This window comes from Manduca sexta, chromosome 15, assembly GCF_014839805.1.
Source record: "Manduca sexta isolate Smith_Timp_Sample1 chromosome 15, JHU_Msex_v1.0, whole genome shotgun sequence".
Classification (NCBI taxonomy): domain Eukaryota; kingdom Metazoa; phylum Arthropoda; class Insecta; order Lepidoptera; family Sphingidae; genus Manduca; species Manduca sexta.
Window position 1 is genome coordinate 13,434,335 of NC_051129.1, and position 15,527 is coordinate 13,449,861.

Consider the following 15,527-nt stretch of genomic DNA (forward strand, 5'->3'; position numbering starts at 1 on the left):
ACTCCCAGAGTGCCTCTAGTAGTCGCGTCTTAGGACGAGCAAAGGATACCGTGGTAAAATACTCCATAAGCCCCGAAACCACCTCGAATCGCTAAATAATGAGGCTAAAGACACCTGTTAGTAGCTGAGCAATGAACAGAGTACTTTTTACATTCGTTGCTTTTAATAAAATATGGCGGGGATGTAAATCAAAAACATTGTAATCTTAATTAGTTTATTATTACGTAAATACCTAACTTAAACATACGATTGCTTGGTAGTTAGTTATGGCTTGTATCAAAGAAAATATTATTTACATCTGACATGTAATTAAATGTACTTAATTGAAAGGTTTTTTTTTTCATATCGATTATATTTTTGGAGATATTTGGAATTAGTTCAATTCCGTAGAATTTAAATAAATAATGATGACTCATTTGCTACTTTGGTTTCCATCAATCCACACATGTAAAAATAATTAAAATTAACTATAACATCAATCTTTATAGGACAAGCAAATGTATTTTGAAATTTCTAATATTCTTACTGTAAAATATAATAACATTGCCCTAATAACAGTTGATAAGGCACTATTTAGGTACATTATATTGTTGCCTTTAATCTAATTTCAGTTATATATTTACTTGCCCAAATCAAAAGAATTAATGTTGTCTTGAAGAATAACTTTGAAGGATTCCGACAGGCAAAGGTTTTTATACCTGTCCCACATTTATCATCAATTCAGGTTACTTTTATACTTTCCAAATAAAAATCACAAAAACAAAGATAACATAAACAATTTAAAAGCAGATAACTTTCATTATATCAAGGCATGATTGAAAAAAATCCACAAATATTCAAACAGGCACAAAACCGCTTCCAATCAAATAATTATTAATTGAACTAAAACAATCATCGCAATTGCTATAAACAGAAATTTTACAGAATCTAAATTACTAAAATCGTCATAACTAATACCAAGCCATGTATCCACTCATTTAGGTTTTGTCTCCTGATCTGTCACATATCTTATGTATATTGTGTCTTCTGGCTTCGGATCTTCTAATTGCGTCTCGTCTAGTTGCGAGCAGGCTATGGCGAGCGCGGAGCCGTCGTGAGAGAAGCTGAGGGAGGACACCGCTGTGTTATAACGGTGGAACTGGCAGAGACGCTTCTTGTTAAATCCGTCCCAGATGTTGACATACCCATCGGAACCACCCGTTGCGAATGTGTTGTATACTGAGTGGAAGCTTATTGCATTTACTGGGTAGATTTTTTCTAGACCTGGAAAATGTGATGATAAATTTTAGTATTTAAAACAATAAAAAAATATTGTTAATGTTATACTCTTATCATTTTGAGAAGGTTCAATTATTCATTACATTTTCGAATTAAATTTACAAAATCAAGTACATTAAAATAACAAACCAATACTTATAATTTTTATGTCTTATATTATCTAACTCTGATAATATACAGACCTCCTTCTTTAATCCTATGACATTTGAATGCATATTTCTTCTTCTGCACTTCAGGGTTGATGTCCAGGTACTCCACAGCCACTCGGCCTTCGATGGAACTCAGCACATACCCTTGCTTGTTGGGAAACACTCGTATGCACCGTGTCTGGTACTTGAGTGAGGAGTCGCGCCGCTGGTTCACATGGCCCATGTTACGAACATCCCATACAAAGATCTTACGTCCTGATGTGCCCACTACAAACTTCTCGCCAACTATGCTCATTGTGTATACCTGGAATTGAGCACATTTAAAAACATTAATTGTAAATTAATACAAATATAATCTAATAACATGGTAATTGTTAAAGTTATATAACCCTATAATATAAAAATGTATCACTGAACGTCTTGCTAAGCGCAAATCTCGAGAGCAGCTAAACCGATTTCGCTAATTCCTTTTTTATAATGTTCCTTCAAGTATGAGGATGGTTCTTACAGAGAGAAAATTTTTAAAAATTGCCTGAAAACGTCTAAAACAACACTGTTCTACATTCCCATTTGAAAGATTCATTAAAATACTTAAAACTCAATTTGAACTTTAATACTATACCATAAAGTTCAATTGTTAGTAGAGGGGTTCAGAGAAGAAATTTTAGGTGTTTTGTAATTTTTATTATTTGACATAACATAATTGTTGACTTATCAACTTTCTTTTTTTATCTTACTAGCTGCCCCAGTGTCTCAAATAGCAGAATAAGTATTAAAAGAGAAAAAAAACAAAAAAAAAGACTGTTAGGCAGTACGAAGTTTGCCGGGTCAGCTAGTAATACAATAAGACAACTTTGCTGTATTAGCAAACAATCGGCAAAAAATATGATTTTCACTTTATACTTCTACTTATGCATCAAGTAGCTAGTACCTACTAGACTTACTCTATGTACCACTATAGAAAAATAATTTTCAATTTTGAAAATTTTTATCCTTATGTCACTTTTAGCTATGTGACCTATAATCATAAATATAAAAGGCAGAAGACTTTTTACATTGTAAACATCCATTACTTTGAATATAAAAAAAATAATTACCCTCTCATTCCCCTGATTGTAAGTCCCAACACAGTTTGGCACTCTGCTGTCCCACATCTTGACCGTCCCGTCCCAACTGCCCGTGAGCACCGCATTCACTTCCGATGCAAACTCCACACAACGGATAGCACCTTTGTGCTCCCCAAGAGCTGTCTCTGAACTTGCATTTAGATCATACATTTTTAGAGTTTGGTCTAACCCTCCACTGTAGGAATGTACAGCATCCTGGAATATTAAACAAGTATTTTGTTGAATTTTAGATAAAGCACTGAGAAAAACCTCATCTAAACAAAACCGTAGCTGTTCAATATGATCAGCTTTACTTACCCGAAAACAAACATCCAGTACAGGTAATTCATGACTGTATTTATGCCTTTCTATGTTCGCGGTGACATCGTACAGCCTGACTGAACAATCCCACGAAGAGACAAGTAGGAATTGGTTTGATTTTGGAGCAAATTTAACGCTAGATATAGCGTCCTCGGGCAGGCTTTTAATTTAAACTCGGTGCGGGACTCCGCCACCCGCGTTACAGTCATTGTGGAAGCAATTTTGTTGATTATTTGAAATAAATTAGAAAAATAAAAGGTTTGTTACGCGTGGGAAATAATATTGAGAATTTTTAACGTAAATAGCGGGTCCACCACATCAGATTCGTCCGCAAGTTGCACAGATTATAGAAAATAGGGATGCTAGTATATTATATAAAATTATTCAGTCATGCTGGAAAATATAAATATAACGATATTTTTTGCAATATTTTAATAAATTTTATTTTTATAACCACAGTCCTTCTACTGTCTTCATTAAATTTTATTGTAAATATCAATTATTAAGTGGTTAAAGAGAGTATAATAAACGGGATATTAATACAGTTTTTGTACCTAATTACACAATATTGCAGCCTGTCACAGAAACTGTCACGTTTTATTAGAATATTAGGTATTAAGTACAAAACTTAGAATTGGAACTCGGAGTCAAGAACCAAACATTTTATACGATCTGGTGAAATTTGGGAGTAATAAAAATTATATAAACAAATTATTGCTTAGTGAGTTATTTACAAATACATAAACGATAAACTCAAATTGCAAAAATTAAACGAATCTATCAATGTGAACGCAGCAATTGTGAAGAAATCGAGTATATAACATTACCATTTATCTAATTAATTAATTAGTGGGGATAATATAATTATATATATAAATACGTATTTTATTTACGCATATTAATGTTTCATACTCATATATTTACAAATATATGAAGTGAAGGGACAAGTATATGCAACATCCGCTTGTGAACGCAACTCAATAATTGACATGTTTGTGATGAGGTGTGAATCGTAGTAAAAAGTACCGTCTCGTAGAAATGAATTCACGTAAATCCACAGTTCGATAAAGTTTTGTGATGTTACATATGTGTTATTGTCTTATTAACGTATAAACTCACGAATACAATATAGCAGTGCCTCGTTTATGTTAATATAAATGTCTGAAATTCATTCGTGCAAATAAACCAACTCCAATCGGATCGAATGGAGTGATTTCCTTAATAAAATAACGATGCAAACCAACTTGAAAACTAAAGAAATGTTTATAGTTCGGGCTTTGGAAAAGATATTGGCGGACAAGGACATCAAACGGTCCTATCATAGCCAGCTAAAGAAATCCTGCGAGGTTGCGTTGGGTGAGTGACGTCTATGACCATATATAATATAGAAATACGGCTGTAACTTCGTGAAGTTCATGTGTGGTAATGTCGCGCACTAATTAGGTTATTATATTGTGTATCGGTTTACGAGTTAACACTAAAATGGCTGGTGAATGTGGTGACCTTGGGAATGTTAGACAACTTTTGACTTATCTTGTGAAAAATAATGCTACAAGCATTTAATCAGTTGCTAGTGTGATTTGTTCGTGTATTGCACTCAAAAGATACAGTATTTCATCAACATTACATGGGTAAAGTGCTTTATTGTTAACTAATGAATAGAGTAAGGTAACAATGTGTCTCAAGTAAAATTTCTTGCTGCAAATGTGAAAGCACACATTATTAACAAATGATTATGTATTCTTGTCACATGTGAATATTCTAATGAATACATTAAAAACCTGTTTAGTAATGTTGGTGTTTTAAGTAATAAATGCTGATAACAATTTAATCTACACACACAGTAACAAAATTGTTGATTCTGCAACAATAAAACTGTAATACCATGTAATGTGATGTAAGAAATATGTAAACATTTTGTCTGTTTATTGTTTGGTAAGTTAGATTGTAAATATTTATTAGGATTTATTGTTGCAGAGGAAATCAAAACTGAACTTAAAAATGGAGGGCAAACAGAAACAGCGGAGAGTCCAACATCTGGTACTCTCCCACTCCCAAAGAATGATTCTGCCAATATCATTACAGCCGAGAAGTACTTCCTGCCGTTTGAACTGGCATGCCAGAGCAAAGCGTCCAGGATAGTAGTCACTGCTCTAGACTGCCTTCAAAAACTGATTGCTTACGGCCATCTTACTGGAAACATTCCTGATTCAACCACACCAAGGAAGCTGTTGATAGACAGAATAGTTGAGACAATCTGCAGTTGCTTCACAGGACCTCAAACTGATGAGGGAGTCCAGCTCCAAATAATCAAAGCTCTTCTCACAGTTATCACAAGTCAACATGTTGAGGTCCATGAAGGAACAGTGCTGCTTGCAGTCAGAACATGCTACAACATCTATTTGGCCAGCAAGAATCTTATAAATCAGACCACAGCCAGGGCCACCCTCACACAAATGCTTAATGTCATCTTCACGAAAATGGAGAACCAAGCATTGGAAACAGATAATACTAATTCAATGTCAGAAATGTCCAAAATGCCAAATGGTAATGTTGTTTCTGATGAAACTCAGAGCAACCAAGCACATGAGGAGGAAAAAGATGCTGAACAGCTTCCAGAGCAGATAGATGAAGTGTTAGAAGCTAAAATAATTGCTAAGCAAATTGTAGATTCAGTTATAGATAATGCTATAAATATTGCTTTTAAAAAGAGTAGTGAAGACTTGCATAATGTTCCAGATAATAATGAGAATCCATCAGATTCCCAAGATAGTGGCAGTGTATCACAGGAAAGCAATGGACAGGTGCCCACAGAAGTATCAATTACACGGATACCGTCTCAAGAAAGTGTAGATGTGGCATCAGAGAATGATAACTCAGTAACAGCCAAATTCACACATGTACTTCAGAAAGATGCATTTCTTGTCTTTAGAGCTCTCTGCAAGCTATCAATGAAACCACTTCCTGAAGGCACACCTGATCCGAAATCACATGAACTCAGGTCTAAAATACTTTCCCTTCATCTTCTATTATCAATCTTGCAAAATGCTGGACCAGTGTTCAGAAATAATGAGATGTTTATAACAGCCATCAAACAATATCTATGTGTGGCTTTATCAAAGAATGGAGTCAGCTCGGTACCTGAAGTGTTTGAATTATCATTGGCCATCTTCTTGGCTCTCCTGCAAAACTTCAAAGTTCATCTCAAGAAGCAAATTGAGGTGTTTTTCAAAGAAATTTTCATGAACATCTTGGAAACTTCAAGCTCCTCCTTTGAACATAAATGGATGGTCATCCAGGCTTTGACCAGGATTTGTGGTGACGCCCAAAGCGTAGTAGATATTTATGTTAATTACGATTGCGATTTGTCTGCGGCGAATCTCTTCCAGAGATTAGTGAATGATGTTTCGAAAATCGCCCAAGGCAGACAGGCGTTAGAGTTAGGAGCAACACCAAATCAAGAAAAATCCATGCGTATCAGAGGCCTCGAATGTTTAGTTTCAATTTTAAAATGTATGGTGGAGTGGAGCAAGGAACTTTACATCAATCCCAACCTACAAACTACTTTAGGAGAGAGAACTGCTAAGGAAGATTCAGACCACCACAGCATCAAGTCTCATGGAGGCTCAAGTCTGAGTCTTGTTTCGACAGGATCTAGTAATATTGGTAATAGGGAAACATTGGATTCTCCAGAGCAATTTGAAGTCCTAAAACAACAAAAAGAAGTGTGGGAAACGGGAATCGAACTTTTCAACAGAAAACCTAAAAAAGGAGTTGCTTTCTTGCAAGAACAAACTTTGTTGGGAACATCAACCAAAGAAATTGCAGAGTGGTTATTAACAGATGAACGACTCGATAAAACGTTCATTGGAGAATACTTAGGTGAAAATGATGATCATTCCAAGGAAGTTATGTATTCCTACGTAGATTCAATGAACTTTGCGAATATGGACATCGTGGCAGCTTTACGTTATTTCTTAGAAGGGTTCCGTTTACCAGGCGAAGCACAGAAAATTGATAGGTTGATGGAAAAATTCGCGTCACGTTATTGCGAATGTAATCCGACCAACACTTTGTTTACTAGCGCAGACACCGTGTACGTGTTAGCGTTCTCCATAATAATGCTAACGACTGATTTGCATTCGCCTCAGGTGAAAAACAAGATGACTAAGGAACAATACATTAAACTGAATAGCGGCATAAGCGACAACAATGATCTGCCGCGTGAATATTTATCGCAAATCTATGACGAAATCGCCGGTCATGAGATTAAAATGAAGAACACATCTAAACCAGGAAAACACATGATCGCAAACGAAAAGAAACGTAAGTTCATATGGAATATGGAGATGGAACAAATATCTACAGCTGCAAAGAACTTAATGGAGTCTGTGTCTCACGTGCAGACGCCTTTTACAACCGCGAAACACGTTGAACATGTACGGCCTATGTTCAAAATGGCTTGGACGCCGTTCCTCGCCGCCTTTTCCGTAGGATTACAAGATTGCGATGATCCAGAAATTGCGTCTCTATGCTTAGACGGAATAAGGTGCGCCATTCGAATCGCTTGCATATTCCACATGTCTTTAGAGAGAGATGCATACGTGCAGGCTCTGGCGCGTTTCACACTGCTTACCGCCAACTCGCCCATCACGGAAATGAAGGCGAAGAACATAGACACCATAAAGACGTTGATAACAGTAGCGCATACAGACGGCAACTACTTGGGATCCAGTTGGCTTGATGTGGTTAAATGCATTTCCCAGTTAGAATTAGCGCAACTTATCGGAACGGGTGTTCGCCCACAGTTCTTATCAGGTTCAGGTATAAAACCCCAACCTGATTCGTTGAAGTTCAGTCTGATGGCTTTAGATCCGAGCGTCAAAGAGCATATCGGGGAGACGAGTTCGCAAAGTGTAGTTGTCGCAGTTGACAGAATATTTACCGGCTCTACGCGACTCGACGGTGACGCAATAGTGGATTTCGTAAAGGCATTATGTCAAGTATCACTCGATGAGCTCAGCCACCCGACTAATCCTCGAATGTTTTCACTGCAAAAGATTGTCGAAATATCTTACTACAACATGGGCCGTATTAGGCTCCAGTGGTCTCGAATATGGCAGGTCCTCGGCGACCATTTCAACAAAGTCGGTTGCAGTAGTAACGAAGACATCGCGTTCTTTGCTGTTGACTCTCTGAGACAGCTATCCATGAAGTTTATAGAAAAAGGAGAGTTTGCTAATTTCAAGTTCCAGAAAGATTTTTTGCGACCATTCGAGCACATAATGAAAAAGAATAGTTCTCCCACAATAAGAGACATGGTCGTAAGATGTATCGCTCAAATGGTGAACTCGCAAGCACCAAACATAAAGTCTGGTTGGAAGAACATATTTTCTGTATTCCACCTGGCAGCGAGCGATCAAGACGAAGCCATCGTTGACTTAGCATTCCAAACTACAGGAAAAATAATCACGGAACTATATGAAAGACAATTCCCCGCAATGATAGACTCCTTCCAAGATGCTGTTAAGTGTCTGTCAGAATTTGCGTGCAACGCTAAATTCCCTGACACTTCAATGGAAGCTATACGGCTGGTCCGTTCATGCGCTACTGCGGTAGGCGCCTCGCCTCAGTTATTTGCTGAACACGCCGGCCTCGAAGGAGAACAGGGCGCGCCAGAAGTAGACAGAGTCTGGCTGAGAGGATGGTTCCCTCTCCTCTTCTCTCTTTCCTGCGTAGTTAGCCGGTGCAAACTGGATGTACGCACTCGAGGCCTCACTGTCCTATTTGAGATTATCAAAACCCACGGTGAATCATTCCGTCCGCATTGGTGGAGAGATCTTTTCAATATTCTATTCAGAATTTTTGACAATATGAAATTACCCGAGCATCAGTTGGAGAAGAACGAATGGATGACTACAACATGCAATCACGCGTTGTACGCCATCGTCGACGTCTTCACGCAGTATTTTGACATTCTAGGCTCTCTACTGCTGGAGCAATTATACGCACAGTTGCACTGGTGCGTGCAGCAGGACAACGAGCAGCTTGCCAGGTCGGGCACCAACTGTCTGGAGAATCTAGTCATATCGAACGGAACCAAGTTCAACGAGGACACGTGGAGCAACACGTGTCAGATTATGTTGGATATATTCAACAGCACGCTGCCTACTACGCTGCTCACTTGGAAACCTGACGAGAACGAAGATGGGGAAGCGCCTCACGTCCGTCACGGCATACTGAAGAAGCCTCAAGGAAGTGATGAAGTCAAATCCTCCAATAGGGTTTTCAATAGCCTGCTCATAAAATGTGTAGTGCAACTCGAATTGATCCAGACGATCGACAATATAGTCTTCTATCCAGCGACATCGAGAAAGGAAGACGCCGAAACCTTAGCACTAGCCGCCGCGGAACTGAACGGGAGCGTTCCGGGCACTGAACAGGAATGTCAACGTGAAGAGCAAGGCATGTACAGGTTGTTGAGTTCACCGCACTTGCTGCGACTCGTGGAATGCTTGATGTGCAGTCATCGATTCGCCAAGACGTTCAACACCAACCACGCACAGAGGAATGTGCTGTGGAAGGCAAACTTCAAAGGTTCTGTGAAACCCAATATGCTGAAACAAGAGACCCAGTCTCTGGCATGTGTACTTCGGATATTGTTTAAGATGTACAGCGACGAAGCACGACGTGACCACTGGCCCGCCGTGCAGAAGAGCCTCATCAGCATCTGTTGCGAGGCGCTCGAGTACTTCGCGGGGGTCACCAACGAAGCGCACAGGGATGCCTGGACCTCCATCCTGCTGTTGATACTCACCAGAATACTTAAGATGCCCGACGAAAGAGTGAGTATAACGTTTTATTCAGTGTACATAATATTCAACATTAGTTAGGGCTGTTGTTACTGTGGCAGACCACATATACAACCTTTCCTCTTTAAATTTTAATATACGTATTTCTGGCATTGACAAAAATTTCCTCATAATACAATGCTTTATTTGGGTTCTACGTAAGTTCCGATTTGTTGCTATGGTAATCCTATTTAGACAAATGGGCTGCGGACATCCCTTCCAGTTTAAAATATAATGTAGAAGAGAAGTGCAACTCACTATGCATTGCATCTTACCTTCTACACCACATTATCACCCTAAATAAGAAGTTTATGTTTGCTTCAACATTTGACACGTTGATTGCGCCGCTGGAATCGAAATGTTAACATTTTCTTTTTCATTATCTGTTATTATATAAAATCCTATTTTTCTAAATGAAAATTATTGACTCATTATTGAATAATATTTTGTTTAGGCCCTATTTACGTTAGTGACTTCGAGTCGAGTATTTAACTTCAAATATATATGTAAAATGAAGCTGAGTATAGAAATATATCTTTAATGAAATGACTTTCAATAGTTTAGATACTTATAAAACTTGTTTAGATAATCGCGTGATAACGATAACAGTAATGGTTTTACAATGTTTGAGCCTTGTACCATTATGAAATGGTCAGGGGCGGATCTAGAAAATTTTAGGGGCCTTATGCCCTTGAATTGGGAATGGATTGGGCTTTCTGATGATGTCTTCAGGCAAATTATAGTCAACAACTAGATTTGCATTTTCAATATTGATCCCAAAACGGGTGATAATTTTATAACAATTAAATTTATATGAAGTATGTATACTAGCCTAAGCTTTATGTCATCTGATAAGTCTTACTGGGCCCTTATTCTGTATGATAGTGTAAACGCGTAACGCGGCCGTGTCATGTTATCTTCGAGAAATGTGCGTGGAATGGTATTCTGTAAGCCAAATTTCTATAGTCCTAAACATGATGCGTTGTGTTACGTGCTTGTTACACACTGTCAAAATAACGTGCGGGATAGAGAATAAGGCCCCTGAATGATGTACACGAAACCCTTGGTCAGATACTCTTCACTCTACTCGCTGTTGGATCGATGCATAGTGTAGGATTATAATATAGGATTAACGGCTATGTGTGTGAGTGTTGTACTTATATTTGTATGTGTGTGCAGTTTGCGGCGCATGTGTCCAGCTACTACCCTCTGCTGTGCGAGATCACGTGCTTCGACCTGAAGCCCGAGCTGCGCTCCGTGCTGCGCCGCGTCTTCATCCGCATAGGACCCGTCTTTAAGATAGTCACCACGCAATAATAATACATTATTTTACACAACAAATGGCCTTATAGTTCTGTAGGTTAAATTATGACTTGATGTTAATGTTAAAAAAAAAATACATTTTGTTAATTCCTTAAAATTTAATGTATTGACAGCAATCAGTACTTCAGTAGTATTAAAAGTGATCTATTGTAGGAAGTATTAGTCTTATATCTTATTTATGTAAATTATTAATTTGATTATCAACAGTTGAAAAAAAAAATTGTATATTATAAAACAATACGAGTTGTATCTATAAATGATAATAGTTTATTCTGTATATTTGAAAGTTTCTACTGTATGGGAGCTGAATTCACTCACGGCTGTATTGCTTGAAGTTTTACTTTGTAGCTAGACTGATCAGACTGTGATTGCAATTTATTTCACGGCTTTTCCAATTATTTTCTAAACATTTTGAGTGACTTCAGTACTCGCACGCAACTGAATTATTATTCCTTGAAATAAAATTATAAATTTAATTAAACTTTTTATTTAGACAATCCTCAGTCCTTCTATAGCTCTCTCCAAGGAGTCGAAGTCCCAGATGACTAGTTGGCCGTCCAGACCTGAAGTACTGAATTTCTTCACGCTATCCTTAGTACCCTGGTAAATGCTTATGCAAGATATAGCATTCTGGTGAATGGAATCCAGGAAGGTGTCGCTGGTCTCAATGCGCGCCTGTCGGTCCAGCGACTGGAACTTCTTCATGGCTGACAAACCCCCAGACTCCTTCCTCTGAGTATTATCTAGTTTGGCAATGAACTTGATCTCATCACCATCATGGCAGTACAGCAGTGGAATGCAGCTATGCCCTGCCACAATAAGGGAATTGTTGGAAATCCAACTGCATCCCAAAAATGGCAGATATTCAGTCTTTAGTTTGATGACAGCTTTTCCTTGAGTAGCGTCGGCTACGTTGATGGAGCTGTCATGACCCACCCAGGCCACCTTGTTCCCGTCGGCAGAGAACGAGACGCTATGCACCCATCCACCACCAGAACTGGAGTTCGGGAACTCTGCCAACAACTGCCCTAGGGGGAGTTTCGAACCCCAAACGTTAGGGCCTGGTTGGTCCTCAATGTCCTTGATGTACGCCGAGAAGACCCGCACCTTAAAATCAGCAGATCCAGCGACAAGTAAGATGTTATTCGGATGCCAATCGATGGAAGTGACGGTTGAGCGGATAGGCTTCTTGATGTGCTTAGACACCCACCAGTTATTCTCTTTCTCGAAGTAGCAAATCGAGATGAGTCTCGCTCCTGAGCCGACCGCGAACTTGTTTTCCATGGGCGACCATTTCACACAAGTGGCAGCTCTGTTGATACGCAGCAGTACGAGAGTGGTAGACCACTTGCCGTCCTCCCCCTGGGTCCACACGTACGCATTGCGGTCCACGGAGCACGTCACTATGCGGTTTGTGTTCGGAGCCCAGTCTATGCCCATAACCCTCAGGTCGTGCTCCACCAGGTTGTTGGTTTGCTTCCAATCACCACCTTCCTTTTGGTAAATATGAACTTCATTGTTGTTTGGCGAGAACGCGATTTCTGTGAATCAAATAAGACATTATTGAAATTATTTTTTAAGCATGTTATAAGACTGGGCCTAATTTTTTTTTGGTATTAAATAAGGATCACGATAAAGAACCTGCTGCAGCGAAGTGCATTATCCAAACAGCTACATCCAATTCAAGGAGTGAAGTATATCCAATAAGACAAGCTAGCATAATTCTGACTAATGTCAAGACACAAAAGTCTCCAGGAATTTATTTGAATTGGTGATAAGTGTAGACTTGAAATCAGAGATAATATCTTTAACCAATCATTGATTTTATTCAGTACATTATCACATTATAATGCATCACATCAATATTAACTAAGTAACCAAATTAAGTGCTGTGTAAATCATTCACTATTCATAAAAGGTGGGCTGCATGTACAGGATGACCGCATCCTCTATTGAATTGTAACCATTTCCTGCTTGGTGATAAAGGCAATGAAATAACATTAAATCATCCAAAAGTTTATGCCATAAAATTATTTAAAATCTTTTATAGACACTCATAGATAGGCCAGTGGGTCAACATAGATCTCAGGAAAACAATGATGAAAAATGTGAAACAAAATCTAGCATTAGATTTCCAGAATGTTTAAAAAACGTGACTATTTAATTAGGAAGGTTTTTACATTATTACTGCTACCCTCGCATGATAATGCTTTCCCGCTACATCTATACATATTATAAAACAAAGTCCCCTTTTCTGTATGTTATAGATTTTCCCAACATCTACTGATCAGATTGTAATGAAATTTGGTATGAAGATAGTTTAAGACCCTGGGAAGGTTATAGGCTACTTGCTATCCCAGGAAAATATAAAGTGCGACTTTTATCCCGGAAAACGTCTTCACGCAGGTAAAGCTGCGAGAAAAAGCATTAAGTCCCTAAATCACTAGATACGCATGTATGATTCCAGTCGTATATTAAAAAAATCTTACTAAAAATGCTAATTTTCCCATAGTAATAAATTACCATCATAAAAAGTGATTTATATGTTGGGACATGACCTTTCAGACCAATTCCATTCATTTCTGTCTCACAGTTCATATTTTTACTTCTAAGAAATATACAAATATTCACATTTATAATAATTTGTACTAATATATAAACCTGAAGATTTTATTTGCTCATTTGAATACACTAATCTGAGGAACTACTTGTTAGAATTGAAAGATTCTTTTATCGTTGGATAGTCTATGTTTCGAGGAAGGTGATAGGCTATACAGCATTACGCTATGACCAATAAGGATGGTGCATCAATAAAAATTTTGCAAAAATGGGAAAATGTCTTCCCTGTGGGAGTTTCTGTTGAGAAAATAGTTACAAGTTACATAATATTCAGGTATGAGAGAATTATTCCTTTAAAATTTTTATAACTAGCAAGACATCAATGAAATTTGGTGTGGAAATAGTTTCGAGATCCTGGAAAGGACATAGGCTACTTTCTATCCTGTAGAAATATATAGTGGGAATTTTATCCTGGGTATAACTAAGAAAAGTAAAAAATGTCATGTTGCTTGAGGTCAGAATTTGAGTGTAATACAATTGTAATTTAATTTATTTATGTACTTTTCAACATGAGGGTTACCTCATGTTATAAATGAGTCATCTCATTGTTACTATGACACAATTGAATAAGAAAAAAAAACATTTTTTAATACATATTATTCATGTGTACTGAATGTGTAGTCTAAGATGATTTTTGTATTTAAAATATTTAGTGAAAACTTGGGTGTCGCCTACGAAAATTGTAAGGAGACATAAGACCAGCAGAGAAGTACAACGAAACTTTCATGCCATTAGACTTGACTCGACTTAGCAGGTGGTCTAACTTTGCGATGATGATATTTCTATACTCGCACTATGTACTTCATGTAAAAAAGGTGATGAAATACAAGGAAAATCAGAATACTCACGACTTCTGTCCTTATTCCACGCATGACATGTTATTGGGGCGACTGAGTCACCAAACGTTATCGTTTGTGCCATTTTCTTAGTTTCTTAGTGCTGAAATTAATACAAATAGGTCATAAAATATACTATCTTGGGCTTTTTGAACTTTTAAACGTTATATCCATAAACTTACCTAAAATTTTAGTCCAAAACCTGAGTAGGTGGGCCCTGATAAGTAGATAAGGATTAATTCGCGGACTCTGGGCAGTCAACGCGAATTCCTGTTGATTAAGGCAAATTTATGTGAAAAATATGACTTATATAAATGTCTACGTATATTTTAAATCATAAAAACAAAAATATTACCCACTATTAGTAATTCCGGGTTCGTGAAAACACAAAACACTCCCAACAGCAAGTTTGGCACTAAATGACAATTTGATAATGCTAATATGACGTTTTCTTCAATCCAGCTTCTTAGTGAATGAATGGGTGTTTGATAAATTTTTGTATCTATATATCAAGCACAAAAAAATATTAGAAAACAATTATACTTGTCTATCCAAAGTGACAGCCAGCAGGTCTTAGTGATGTTAGAGATTGCGAAGACTATCGATATACAAATTTTAAAATAGTGGTGATGAGTTTTTTTATATGCTATGCATTTCAGGAAGACTGACTATGGCTAGAAAAATTAGAGCGATTCCGTTCTCATTAACTTGTTAGTCAGCGATGAAGATTTTATTTAAACATTTAATTATTATTACAATTACAACAGTTCATGGCGGTCGTTGCATTAGGCTCTAAACCTATATCGCAGTGAAGGATAAGAATTGAAGGGGAAACTTAGACATGATATACAAGAATGAGAACAAGATTAAGGGGTATTTACATCTTGCATTTTGAGGCGCGTGCTTTATGGAAAATAACATATTTTATTTTACAGTTATTTATAGTCCAGTTATTTATAAGCTTTCATTCATTCGATGTGCTAATGTGGCTATCCCAGATTCTGCCGACTCAATTACTGCTTTTTAATACTATATTCAAATTCT

At 37.6% G+C, this 15,527-nt stretch overlaps 3 protein-coding genes across 5 annotated transcripts; 1 reads left to right on the forward strand and 2 right to left on the reverse strand.

Annotated features, from left to right (window-relative positions):
• Nucleotides 1-200: 200 nt before the first annotated feature.
• On the reverse strand, nucleotides 201-3,206 carry LOC119188529 (mitotic checkpoint protein BUB3-like). Its single transcript, XM_037438923.1, is given in 5 exon segments — nucleotides 201-1,263; nucleotides 1,461-1,731; nucleotides 2,525-2,749; nucleotides 2,852-3,021; nucleotides 3,024-3,206. Coding segments are annotated over 5 exon segments (996 nt in total). The 5' UTR covers nucleotides 3,064-3,206; the 3' UTR covers nucleotides 201-973.
• Nucleotides 3,207-3,781: 575 nt separating this feature from the next.
• On the forward strand, nucleotides 3,782-11,504 carry LOC115448189 (brefeldin A-inhibited guanine nucleotide-exchange protein 1). 2 transcript variants are annotated; one of them, XM_030175535.2, is made up of 3 exons: nucleotides 3,782-4,210; nucleotides 4,832-9,699; nucleotides 10,885-11,504. In XM_030175535.2, exons 1-3 carry the CDS (start codon nucleotides 4,087-4,089, stop codon nucleotides 11,020-11,022), a joined length of 5,130 nt encoding a protein of 1,709 aa, XP_030031395.1. In that variant the 5' UTR covers nucleotides 3,782-4,086; the 3' UTR covers nucleotides 11,023-11,504. The 2 variants fall into 2 exon arrangements, with proteins under 2 accessions (XP_030031395.1, XP_030031396.1); XM_030175536.2 differs by lacking the exon at nucleotides 3,782-4,210 and adding an exon at nucleotides 4,265-4,485.
• LOC115448190 (actin-related protein 2/3 complex subunit 1A-B) lies at nucleotides 11,278-15,043 on the reverse strand. 2 transcript variants are annotated; one of them, XM_030175537.2, is made up of 4 exons: nucleotides 14,843-15,043; nucleotides 14,666-14,753; nucleotides 14,496-14,586; nucleotides 11,278-12,569 (listed from the first exon to the last, which is right to left on the reverse strand). In XM_030175537.2, exons 3-4 carry the CDS (start codon nucleotides 14,566-14,568, stop codon nucleotides 11,518-11,520), a joined length of 1,125 nt encoding a protein of 374 aa, XP_030031397.1. In that variant the 5' UTR covers nucleotides 14,569-14,586; nucleotides 14,666-14,753; nucleotides 14,843-15,043; the 3' UTR covers nucleotides 11,278-11,517. The 2 variants fall into 2 exon arrangements, with proteins under 2 accessions (XP_030031397.1, XP_030031398.1); XM_030175538.2 differs by having other exon boundaries at nucleotides 14,839-14,984.
• Between the last annotated feature and the right edge of the window lie 484 nt (nucleotides 15,044-15,527).

Bases quoted from the DNA above. Each gene is read 5' to 3' on its own strand.
- LOC115448189 (XM_030175535.2), top strand. From the start codon at position 4,087: ATGCAAACCAACTTGAAAACTAAAGAAATGTTTATAGTTCGGGCTTTG. The intron at 4,211-4,831 runs GTGAGTGACGTC...TTATTGTTGCAG, and splicing joins ATCCTGCGAGGTTGCGTTGG to AGGAAATCAAAACTGAACTT. The intron at 9,700-10,884 runs GTGAGTATAACG...ATGTGTGTGCAG, and splicing joins TTAAGATGCCCGACGAAAGA to TTTGCGGCGCATGTGTCCAG.
- LOC115448190 (XM_030175537.2), bottom strand. From the start codon at position 14,568: ATGGCACAAACGATAACGTTTGGTGACTCAGTCGCCCCAATAACATGT. The intron at 12,570-14,495 runs GTGAGTATTCTG...TTTGATTCACAG, and splicing joins GTGGAATAAGGACAGAAGTC to AAATCGCGTTCTCGCCAAAC.